This window comes from Bufo bufo, chromosome 4 (assembly GCF_905171765.1).
Source record: "Bufo bufo chromosome 4, aBufBuf1.1, whole genome shotgun sequence".
Lineage (NCBI taxonomy): Eukaryota > Metazoa > Chordata > Amphibia > Anura > Bufonidae > Bufo > Bufo bufo.
Window position 1 is genome coordinate 195804422 of NC_053392.1, and position 13051 is coordinate 195817472.

The 13051-nt window shown below is 46.4% G+C and overlaps 1 protein-coding gene across 1 annotated transcript in view; it reads right to left on the bottom strand.

The window, feature by feature from the left end:
• Positions 1 to 13051, bottom strand: part of WDR49 (WD repeat domain 49) — a 190659-nt gene that overhangs the window by 167879 nt on the left and 9729 nt on the right. Inside the window, exons 4-5 of the mRNA XM_040428182.1 lie at positions 11865 to 12041; positions 11364 to 11538 (exon numbers count right to left, since the gene is read on the bottom strand). Of these exons, the coding sequence (XP_040284116.1) occupies positions 11364 to 11538; positions 11865 to 12041 (352 nt within the window). The remainder of the gene's footprint in view (positions 1 to 11363; positions 11539 to 11864; positions 12042 to 13051) is intronic.

Here is a 13051-nt window from a genome sequence, read left to right on the forward strand (position 1 = left end):
AATTAAGAAGCTGTCATACATTTAATCGAACCTTTCCTACTGAAGCACAACATTTCTGGAAACTATCAGAAGAAATGTGCTGTGACTTTATTATGGCATAATGCATGGAACATGCCTTTTCTAAATGTACTGGAAACAGGAATATCAATCAGTAGGTTTTAGGTCAAAAGAGACAGGAGACTTCAGGTACAGCTCTCTGAGCAATTAGATTACAATATTTCTGCAATGATAACAGAGAAGTATTGTCAGATTCTAAGAAGAAGAATGTTACTTGAAGCAATTCAAGCAAAAACAAAGCCTATCCTTAACAGATATGCAGTAACCTTCCTGCAGCTAAATGTGATGTGATATCGTTCACCAAAAGGAGAAAAATTTTGGAACATTAAAAGGGCTGGAGACATTTAGGGGATGACTCTTATTTTTATTAAATTGCCTATTTCTTCTTGAAAAGTTCAGTGCAGCAGTAGACAGCCTACTATGACTGTATAAACCTTCAGACTTGGATTATCACCAGCTTTGTAGTCAGTTGATATTAAGTCTAGCAGTATAATATATTTTCGGAGTCGTCGTAATCTGAGTCGTCGTACAAAACAATTTATCTGCATGGATAGCATCAGCAAGCTGATGTTAATGGATCTCTGCTTAGCACTTTGAGTACTTAAAGAGATTCTCTCACTTCAGCAAATGGCATTTATCATGTAGACAAAGTAAATACAAGTCACTTACTAATGTATTGTGATTCTCCATATTGCCTCCTTTGCTGACTTGATTCATTTTTCCATCACACTATACACTACTCATATCCAGGGATTGTGACCACCCTGCTATCCAGCAGTGGGGGGTCATGAAAAGGCTTCTGCCTCTCTAGTGACCGGAATCATGGGAGCGCGCCTAGGCTGGCATGCGCAGCAGTTCCCGTCCCAGCCACCTCATATCTGCACTGCAGAGCAGTGTATAATGCAATGGAAAAATGAACCAAGCCAGCAAAGGAGGCAATATGGACGCATGCATGCCTATGAGTTCTCCCTGGTCCTGACCACCAGCAGGCTAGTGTTTTTCCTATAGTGTGAAAGCACGACCACCACTGCTGGATTGCAGGGTGGTCGTAACCCCCTGAAACAAGCAGTGCATAATGCAATGGAAAAACCAAGCCAGCAGAGGAAGCAATATGGACAATCACAATACATTAGTAACTTTATATCAGGGCTCGACAAATCCCAGGCGCCAGGTCGCCATGGCGACCAGGAATTTGGTCCTGGCGCTTGGGTATTTGTAAGCCCGTTTTCAAAGATGCACTCTCGGTGCGCACCATGGTTTCCTGAGCCGGCACAGTGGAGAAGGAGAGGAGTCCCTCCCTCCCCACTGTGCGCGGCTGCCGCTGACCACCAATGAGAACAGAGTAGGAGGAGAAGGGGAGGGACTGTGGCCACTGCGCCACCAATGAATGCCTGAATACCAATGTGTCGGCCATATCCCGGCCCCTATGACTGCACGCTGTGATCCGCGCGATTAACCCCTCAGTTGAGGGGTTAATTGCGCGGATCACAGCGTTCTGTCAGAGGTCGGGTGCCGGGAATGTTTGTCTGCATTGGTGGCTGTGGGCAGTTCCGATCGGAGTCCCAGCAGTGTAATGCTGGGGCTCCGTTCGGTTACCATGGCAGCCAGGAGTCACGCTACTGAAGTCCTGGATGCGATGGTATGTTAGTGAGCAGCATTATACTCACGTGCGCCGTGGCCGCCGGGCGCTCCTTCTTCTGTCTGTGCGGCTCATTGCTAATGCTTATAGCATTAGCAATGCGCCGCACAGACCTATGAGAAGAAGGAGCTCCCGGCGATCACAGCGCACGTGAGCATAATGCTGCTCACTAACATACCATCGCAGCCAGGACTTCAGTAGCGTCCTGGCTGCCATGGTAACCGATCGGAGCCCCAGCATTACACTGCTGGACTCCGATCGGAACTGCCCACTGCCACCAATGATGGGGGGAGGAGGAGGGGGACCCTGTGGCCACTGCCACCAATGATTAATACTAGGGAGGGAGGGGGGGGGGGTTTGTTACCAGAGGGGGCTGTTAAGAGGGAGAGGCTGGAGGGGCTGATCAGAGGGGGGGGGGGGGCTGATCAGATGGGGGGGCTGATCAGATGGGTGGGGGGCTGATCAGAGGCTGGAGGGGCTAATCAGAGGGGGGGGGCTGATCAGAGGCTGGAGGGGCTGATCAGAGGCTGGAGGGGCTGATCAGAGGCTGGAGGGGCTGATCAGAGGCTGGAGGGGCTGATCAGAGGCTGGAGGGGCTGATCAGAGGCTGGGGGCCACATGATAGGCTGGCTGCCATGGTCAGCTCCCTGCTGTTGTGTGCACAAAGCACAGGGCAGCAGAAAGAGTGAAAAGTCCTATTCACCCTAATAGAGCTCTATTAGGGTGAATATGACAAGGGTTCTAGCCCTTAGTTATTAAATAAAAAGTAAAAAAAAAAAAGTTTAAACACCCCCCCCAAATATGGAAAACAATATATTGCGATATATATATCGCATATCGCACATGCTTAAAATTATATCGCAATATAGATTTAATGACACGGCTCCGCCTAGCTCCTAACTTTTTTAGCTGGCTCCTAGATTCCAAGGAAATTTGTCAAGCCCTGCTTTATATACATGATAAATGTCATTTGCTAAAGTGAGACAACTCCTTTAATAGTTTCTTACTGGAACAGATTTGTGGATCTAATTTGCTCATTAGAATAATTGCTCAGCAATTAGTCCTGCTTATTAAGGTATGCAAGCTATAATAAGAGCCATCAAGGGCAGGGGCAGACTGGTCATAGACCCTACAGAGAAATTTCCCGGTGTGCCGATGCTCAGGGGTCCGTCTGAGCCCTCCTCGGAGCTGCTGGCTGGGCACATAACGTTCTGATGCTCTCAGAAAATTAACACATGTAGCGTCAGGTACTTATATATATATGGCCAGATGAAGCTGGTGCCCTTCTGAAGTCAACTGTATTGCTTTCCTCTGAATGAATACATACCATGGGCTCCCTCACAGGCCACAATATGGCAGTGTACCAATAGTGCAGAGACACAAGCGTCTCAGGCTGCAGGATGAAGAGCATCAATTGGGACTCAGTTTTTATTCCTCTTGGGAACATACTATTGGGGCACTATAGGGATCATTACTAGGGCCAATATAGGGGGCATTATGTAGTTATTTTTAATACTGGGGACACTATAGGGACATTTTTTTTGGTGCCACAATAGTGGAAATTAGTACTGATGGAGGCATTATGGGGTATTATTATTACTGAGGGCACCATAGGGGGCATTATTACTACTGGGGTACTATTTTTTTTCTGCAGGAGAATGATTAAAAAGTGGGGAATCCAAGATGCTTATGTGGCAAACTCTGCAGAGATGAAAGATGGTGGCCTGGGCTGAATGGAGACGATGAGGAAAGAGAATGTCTACATCAGTGGAAACATCACTGGGTGTAATACATATGTAGTGCTGTATTCTCCTGTATGTTTGGTAGCACTGAAGGACCAAGCAGCATGTTGAAGGTAGGACTGGCTTGGTGCTATGGCCTGTGTCTCACCTCCTCAACTATCTGCTACATATAGTAATTAGATACAATTGGAGGGGGAGGAGGACAGAACATGACAGCTTGTGCTGGCTCACACAGAAGATAGGGTATTTGGTTCTGCTGAGGCAGTATTTTGTGCTGCACTGTGGTATTAGGGCAAGCATGTCAAACTCAAAGGCTAACATGGGCCAAAAAAACAAAATTTAAGTTTATGTGGGCCGCAACAAAAAAAAAAAAAACGAACATTTTCATAGAACAACATTGTTGTTTCATGACTGCTGACCCCCAACATCCCGTTGCCCAATAACACAAGTGAGACCTATATATATATACAAATATTAAACTTCACTATAAGACGCACCTAGGTTTTTGAGGAGGAAAATAAGAAAAAAATATTTTTAACCAAAAGTTGTGCTTTTGGTGGGCTTTGAATTAATGGTGGTCTGTGCATGACACTATTATGGGGGATCTGTGGATAACCCACTGTCATGTGGGGGATCTGTGGATGGCACTGTTATGGGGGACCTGTGGATGGCACTGTTATGGGGGATCTGTGGATGGCACTGTTATGGGGGATCTGTGGATGGCGCTGTTATGGGGGATCTGTGGATGGCGCTGTTATGGGGGATCTGTGGATGGTGCTGTTATGGGGGATCTGTGGATGGCACTGTTATGAGGATCTGTGGATGGCACTGTTATGGGGGATCTGTGGATGGCACTGTTATGGGGGATCTGTGGATGGCACTGTTATGGGGATCTGTGAATGGTACTGCTATGGGGTGGGATATCTGTGGATGGCATTGTTATGGGGTGGGGGGATCTGTGGATGGCATTGATATGGGGAGGTGGGGGGATCTGTGGATGGCATTGTTATGGGGTGGGGGATCTGTGGATGGTGCTGTTATGGGGGATCTGTGGATGGCACTGTTATGGGGATCTGTGGATGGCACTGTTATGGGGGATCTGTGGATGGCACTGTTATGGGGGATCTGTGGATGGCACTGTTATGGGGATCTGTGGATGGTACTGCTATGGGGTGGGATATCTGTGGATGGCATTGTTATGGGGTGGGGGGATCTGTGGATGGCATTGTTATGGGGTGGGGGGATCTGTGGATGGCATTGTTATGGGGTGAGGGATCTGTGGATGGTGCTGTTATGGGGGATCTGTGGATGGTATTGTTATGAGGTGGGGGATCTGTGGATGGAACTGTTATGGGGTGGGATATCTGTGGATTGTACTGCTAGGGGGTGGGATATCTGTGGATGGTACTGCTATGGGGTGGGATATCTGTGGATGGCATTGTTATGAGGTGGGGGGATCTGTGGATGGAACTGTTATGGGGGGGATCTGTGGATGACACTGCTATATGTCATCCACAGATCCCCCTCATAACAGTGTCCCCCAATACACCGGCCCTCTGCTCACCGAAGTATTTATAAACGTGAATCCTTATCCTGTTATTAAGTTTAACTAATGCCGCGCTCTCCCCTGTCCCCTGTATCCCCACAGCACTTACAAACACGCTTCCATAGCAGGCAGAGCGGACGGCAGCAGTAACGTCACTCACTGACGTCGCGCGTCTGCTCCGCCTGCTTCATTCATAAAGTGGGCGGAGCAGGCACTCGACGTCAGTGAGTGACGTTACTGCTGCCGTCCGCTCTGCCTGCTATTGAAGCTTAAGTAAGTGCTATGGGGATACAGGGGAACATGGGAGAGGGCAGCGTTAGTTCAACTTAATAACAGGATAAGGATTTACGTTTATAAATACTTTGGTGAGCGGCGGGGCCCGGTGTAAGAGTACAGTGACTGCACCGGGCCCCGCCCCTAGTTACGGACTCCAGCCCCTCCTCTCTCCCGGCTCATACATAGCAGTCTGCGATGCTGCATCTTTGCCGGGCCGCAAAGATATTCATTGCGGGCCGCATGTTTGATACCCATGTATTAGGGTCTGCTGAGGCAGTATTCTGTGCTGCACTGTGGTATTAGGGTCTGCTGAGGCAGTATTTTGTGCTGCACTGTGGTATTTGGGTCTGCTGAGGCAGTATTTTGTGCTGCACTGTGGTATTTGGGTCTGCTGAGGCAGTATTTAGTGCTGCACTGTGGTATTTGGGTCTGCTGAGGCAGTATTCTGTGCTGCACTGTGGTATTTGGGTCTGCTGAGGCAGTATTTTGTGCTGCACTGTGGTATTAGGGTCTGCTGAGGCGGTATTTTGTGCTGCACCGTGGTATTTGGGTCTGCTCAGGCAGTATTCTGTGTTGCACTGTGGTATTAGGGTCTGCTGAGGCAGTATTTTGTGCTGCACTGTGGTATTAGGGTCTGCTGAGGCAGTATTTAGTGCTGCACTGTGGTATTTGGGTCTGCTGAGGCAGTATTTTGTGCTGCACTGTGGTATTAGGGTCTGCTGAGGCAGTATTTTGTGCTGCACTGTGGTATTTGGGTCTGCTGAGGCAGTATTTTGTGCTGCACTGTGGTATTAGGGTCTGCTGAGGCAGTATTCTGTGCTGCACTGTGGTATTTGGGTCTGCTGAGGCAGTATTTAGTGCTGCACTGTGGTATTTGGGTCTGCTGAGGCAGTATTTTGTGCTGCACTGTGGTATTTGGGTCTGCTGAGGCAGTATTCTGTGCTGCACTGTGGTATTTGGGTCTGCTGAGGCAGTATTTTGTGCTGCACTGTGGTATTTGGGTCTGCTGAGGCAGTATTTTGTGCTGCACTGTGGTATTTGGGTCTGCTGAGGCAGTATTTAGTGCTACACTGTGGTATTTGGGTCTGCTGAGGCAGTATTTTGTACTGCACTGTGGTATTTGGGTCTGCTGAGGCAGTATTTAGTGCTACACTGTGGTATTTGGGTCTGCTGAGGCAGTATTTTGTGCTGCACTGTGGTATTAGGGTCTGCTTAGGCAGTATTCTGTGCTGCACTGTGGTATTAGGGTCTGCTGAGGCAGTATTTTGTGCTGCACTGTGGTATTTGGGTCTGCTGAGGCAGTATTTTGTACTGCACTGTGGTATTTGGGTCTGCTGAGGCAGTATTTAGTGCTACACTGTGGTATTTGGGTCTGCTGAGGCAGTATTTTGTGCTGCACTGTGGTATTAGGGTCTGCTTAGGCAGTATTCTGTGCTGCACTGTGGTATTAGGGTCTGCTGAGGCAGTATTTTGTGCTGCACTGTGGTATTAGGGTCTGCTGAGGCAGTATTCTGTGCTGCACTGTGGTATTTGGGTCTGCTGAGGCAGTATTCTGTGCTGCACTGTGGTATTTGGGTCTGCTGAGGCAGTATTTTGTACTGCACTGTGGTATTTGGGTCTGCTGAGGCAGTATTTAGTGCTACACTGTGGTATTAGGGTCTGCTGAGGCAGTATTTTGTGCTGCACTGTGGTATTAGGGTTGCTGAGGCAGTATTTTGTGCTGCACTGTAGTATTTGGGTCTGCTGAGGCAGTATTTTGTGCTGCACTGTGGTATTAGGGTCTGCTGAGGCAGTATTTTGTGCTGCACTGTGGTATTAGGGTCTGCTGAGGCAGTATTCTGTGCTGCACTGTGGTATTTGGGTCTGCTGAGGCAGTATTTAGTGCTGCACTGTGGTATTTGGGTCTGCTGAGGCAGTATTTTGTGCTGCACTGTGGTATTTGGGTCTGCTGAGGCAGTATTCTGTGCTGCACTGTGGTATTTGGGTCTGCTGAGGCAGTATTTTGTGCTGCACTGTGGTATTTGGGTCTGCTGAGGCAGTATTTTGTACTGCAGTGTGGTATTTGGGTCTGCTGAGGCAGTATTTAGTGCTACACTGTGGTATTTGGGTCTGCTGAGGCAGTATTTTGTGCTGCACTGTGGTATTAGGGTCTGCTGAGGCAGTATTTTGTGCTGCACTGTGGTATTAGGGTCTGCTGAGGCAGTATTTTGTGCTGCACTGTGGTATTTGGGTCTGCTGAGGCAGTATTTTGTGCTGCACTGTGGTATTAGGGTCTGCTGAGGCAGTATTTTGTGCTGCACTGTGGTATTAGGGTCTGCTGAGGCAGTATTCTGTGCTGCACTGTGGTATTAGGGTCTGCTGAGGCAGTATTTTGTGCTGCACTGTGGTATTAGGGTCTGCTGAGGCGGTATTTTGTGCTGCACCGTGGTATTTGGGTCTGCTCAGGCAGTATTCTGTGTTGCACTGTGGTATTAGGGTCTGCTGAGGCAGTATTTTGTGCTGCACTGTGGTATTAGGGTCTGCTGAGGCAGTATTTAGTGCTGCACTGTGGTATTTGGGTCTGCTGAGGCAGTATTTTGTGCTGCACTGTGGTATTAGGGTCTGCTGAGGCAGTATTTTGTGCTGCACTGTGGTATTTGGGTCTGCTGAGGCAGTATTTTGTACTGCACTGTGGTATTAGGGTCTGCTGAGGCAGTATTCTGTGCTGCACTGTGGTATTTGGGTCTGCTGAGGCAGTATTTAGTGCTGCACTGTGGTATTTGGGTCTGCTGAGGCAGTATTTTGTGCTGCACTGTGGTATTTGGGTCTGCTGAGGCAGTATTCTGTGCTGCACTGTGGTATTTGGGTCTGCTGAGGCAGTATTTTGTGCTGCACTGTGGTATTTGGGTCTGCTGAGGCAGTATTTTGTGCTGCACTGTGGTATTTGGGTCTGCTGAGGCAGTATTTAGTGCTACACTGTGGTATTTGGGTCTGCTGAGGCAGTATTTTGTACTGCACTGTGGTATTTGGGTCTGCTGAGGCAGTATTTAGTGCTACACTGTGGTATTTGGGTCTGCTGAGGCAGTATTTTGTGCTGCACTGTGGTATTAGGGTCTGCTTAGGCAGTATTCTGTGCTGCACTGTGGTATTAGGGTCTGCTGAGGCAGTATTTTGTGCTGCACTGTGGTATTTGGGTCTGCTGAGGCAGTATTTTGTACTGCACTGTGGTATTTGGGTCTGCTGAGGCAGTATTTAGTGCTACACTGTGGTATTTGGGTCTGCTGAGGCAGTATTTTGTGCTGCACTGTGGTATTAGGGTCTGCTTAGGCAGTATTCTGTGCTGCACTGTGGTATTAGGGTCTGCTGAGGCAGTATTTTGTGCTGCACTGTGGTATTAGGGTCTGCTGAGGCAGTATTCTGTGCTGCACTGTGGTATTTGGGTCTGCTGAGGCAGTATTCTGTGCTGCACTGTGGTATTTGGGTCTGCTGAGGCAGTATTTTGTACTGCACTGTGGTATTTGGGTCTGCTGAGGCAGTATTTAGTGCTACACTGTGGTATTAGGGTCTGCTGAGGCAGTATTTTGTGCTGCACTGTGGTATTAGGGTTGCTGAGGCAGTATTTTGTGCTGCACTGTGGTATTTGGGTCTGCTGAGGCAGTATTTTGTGCTGCACTGTGGTATTAGGGTCTGCTGAGGCAGTATTTTGTGCTGCACTGTGGTATTAGGGTCTGCTGAGGCAGTATTCTGTGCTGCACTGTGGTATTTGGGTCTGCTGAGGCAGTATTTAGTGCTGCACTGTGGTATTTGGGTCTGCTGAGGCAGTATTTTGTGCTGCACTGTGGTATTTGGGTCTGCTGAGGCAGTATTTTGTACTGCAGTGTGGTATTTGGGTCTGCTGAGGCAGTATTTAGTGCTACACTGTGGTATTTGGGTCTGCTGAGGCAGTATTTTGTGCTGCACTGTGGTATTAGGGTCTGCTGAGGCAGTATTTTGTGCTGCACTGTGGTATTTGGGTCTGCTGAGGCAGTATTTTGTGCTGCACTGTGGTATTAGGGTCTGCTGAGGCAGTATTTTGTGCTGCACTGTGGTATTAGGGTCTGCTGAGGCAGTATAATGTGCTGCACTATGGGTAGTGCTTGCCCTGCCTAGTTGTGTTGGCATCGCCTACTTATGATGCCCCACCATCTGTTAATTTGGACCAATCTAGAGTATGAGGTCACTTTTAGGTTACTTTCCAGGGTCACTTTAAGTTCCCGGTTGGGTGTTATATGGGAAAGTTATTTATACCTATTACTAAGAAAGAGGAATGTCCTAAGTTTACGCATAAGAATAGAAAAAGTTAGGAGCAATATGCGGGAAGATTTATTGTCCAGTGAAGCATATTGCAGCAGATTACGGACAAAGCCTTTCGTTACCATCTCACCTAATGCAAAATTCATATTGGTGTTCTGAACTTCTATCCCGGCATTGCTGATTGTACTCATGTTCCTATGTTAGCTTCTGCTGTGAAATCTTTTGATACTTTATTCAGTCACTTCTGTTATTTGGTCCATTACTGGGTTGGGTGTCAAGCATTACATTGGCTGCAGGATTTTCATCCAGCTTTCCACAGGCTCTGAATGTTATACCATAGCTCTGTAATATAACTCTGTGCCACATTGCAGATGTATATTTTATTCTGGCTGTCAACCTCAATAAACACTGAAATGGTGTCGTTAGAAGTGGTCGCTTTGGAATCTGTTATAACCCAACTCAGAAATGGCATAACTGAAGTTTAGGAATATATGAAATCAATTCAGGGGTTTCAATTTAGATTTATTTTTGTATGGAAATGATCCTTAAAGGATAACTGTTGTATATATATTTTTGGGGGAGTATTGGATTGTGGTGATTAATATCACCTTGGTGGCCCTATTTCAACTTTTCACTGTGTATTCAATTACCCCTTCATTCCACATTTTTGTTCCCTGTATTGCCTACTTTTACAGTACATCCTGTGCTTAAAATAGGGTTGCTAGGCATGGTCCGTCTATCTGTTGAAGGACGGAGGACGCAGAAGCAGGCTGCCTGCAAGGTCAGATTACTGACAGCCAGGGACTGTAAGTAAATGATTAAAGCCAGGTCCTCCCCAGCACTGATAACAGTGCCTGGGCTGTGTGCACTTCTCCCTGTCCCTGCGCTTGGCAGACGCTCCCTCACTCAGCAGAGCTGGAGAATGCAGAGTTGAAGCAGCGCAGAACAGGGAAGGGAGATCTGCCATCTGCTCAGTGTATAAATGAAAGCAACATGTGGTAAGAGGACCCCTTTGTGCTGCAGGAGATTAACCCTTTAGGGGGGAGGGCTCTGGTTACTGACACTTTTGGGGGGCTATTGTTACTGGCTAGTGAGGGCAGGCAGGATTAGTCTCAGGGTGAGGGCAGTGGCGGCCATCTTAACTGAATAGTGAAATTGCAGTTTTATGCAAACTGGTTGCTAAGGGCTGAATCTTATTAAATATGGGGTAAGTCAGTCTAATAGTAACTGATTCTGGAATATCATGTTATTAGTAACTACATATATGAAAATTGAAATTAGGGTCTAAATGTGACAGTTATCCTTTTAAATTGAGCTGCTTCAAAGCCCCTTCCCTCCGCTCTGAGTGACAGCTTTAGCATCCAACCTGGAAGTTTTCCATCAGGGCAGAGGGCAGAGTGCATTTCACAGTGAAGCCCTGTCCTAGGCACTTGCGACAGCAGAATTTGCTGAATAAAACTACATATTCACACAACTCCTGATGAATAAAGCGCCACAAAAAAACTATGTTTGTACTGCTCTCCCAAGCCCCTACCTAGTGCTGTTAAGAGTTTAACATGGTCAAAAGTGGCAACAATCCCTTTAATGTGTTGCAATTAGGAAAACCGAAAACAAGTGACCTAACAGATACCTTAGCAGAACCATAAGTTAACAGTGCAGATAAAGTAATACAAGTATTGCTGGTCATGGCTGCATGCAACAATTATCAATAGTCTCATTCACGTTCTTGGCTGTCTTAAGAGAAAAGCAACCATATTCCTTGTGTTGAAGGCTAATGAGACCATCTCATGCTTTTACGTAACCATTGTCTAGAAGTGCTGGTAGAAATCACCTTGTCGCACCCAGTTGTTTTCATGAAGTTCGTGTTTTGCAATCGAGCAACATTTGTGGAATCCACCAACCAATTCTTTCCAGGTAATGTACAGGGTAGTCTGCTGATCCTCAGTAGAATTAGCCGGCCGCTCAAACAAGGATATCATAGCTGATATGAAACATATAGCCTGCACCTATAAAGGATATGAAGCAAATTACCACCCAGACCGTACATTGTAATTAGCACACCAGTGAGGTATGGAAAGCATAAAGCACACTAATGGCACCTACACACATGGAGAGAGTGGAGAAAGCAGCTGACAGACACTTCTGGTCGGCTTTTCTCCTGGGAGAATAAAAGGATTGGGTGAACGTATTCATTTTGCCCGATCCTTATATTCCCCGAAACATCCTCTGTTGGGAGAAAGTTGAGAGCACCCCAGACACATTATAGTGATCGGACAACGAAAGACTAATGTGTATGGCCAGCTTAAGAAATCAACCTTATTGCTTACTCTACCTGCCCATTGACATCTCCAAATGTAAGAACAGCTTCATTGCCATCATCTGGGTTGTGCCAGTAATCCATGCATATTGGTGTGGCAAGCAATCCTTGCAGTTTATATTGGCAAAACAGGTCCTGCTTTGAATTGAGATCATAGAAACAGATTTCCTTACTTGTGAAGGCAACGGCGATCTGTGGAGAGTAAAACACTGAACATGAAGCTATGGCATAATACTATGGAGATAAGTGAAGGATGTGATTCCTCTCCAAGGGTTTAACTCTCATACAGTATGATAATTACTCTTTCCCAAAATGTTTGATCACATGGGGGCCTGTCTGAGTCCTCAGGCAAAAAGTTGATATGCCCCAAGACTCACATTACAGGCTCCCTTTTTAACGTTTCGTAGGGGTCAAGTAAATCGGACAAAGTAGCAATACCTTGCACAACTACTATGATAAGTAGAGCGTGCAGACTATTGTAAACAATGAAGAGGCCTCAGTGCCAGATAATTGTTAGGGGTGCTAAGCGTTGCACCCCACTAGTGTTGGTCGAGCACCAAAGTGCTCGTATGCAACACTTCCCGATGCTCAAGTGCTATACAGAGCACCCGAGCACAATGGAAGTCAAAGGCACAATGGAAGTCAATGGGAGAACCCGAGCATTAAACCAGGCACCCCCTGCTCTGAAGAGGAGAGGGTGTCGGGACTCTAGTTCAGCTTAGGAGTCCCTGCTCTGACTTTATATATAGCTATGTCCATATATGGAGTCAGTGCTTGGGAACACCCAGTGTATTTAAATCTAATTTAGCCTCTATTTCTGAAAAGTTTCTGGCGGTATTTGAACTCACAACCTTCTACATTACAGTAAAGAATCTTAACCACTACACTATAGAGCTGCATGGCCAGTTACTTTAAAAAAAAAAGAGAGACTTCTGCTGTATAGGAATACTTACTATTAGTAGGTATTCTTATACAGCAGAAGTCTCACTTTTTTTTTTTTTTTTAAGTAACTGGCCATGCAGCTAGCTCTATAGTGGTTAACATATTGGGCTGTAATGTAGAAGATTGTGAGTTCGAATCCCTTCAGAAATAGAGGTTAAATTTAATTTAAAGTTTTTAGCCATAATATATTTACATATATTATTATTAATTTAGAATATATAATATATTATAATATATGTAAATATATTATGGCTAAAACA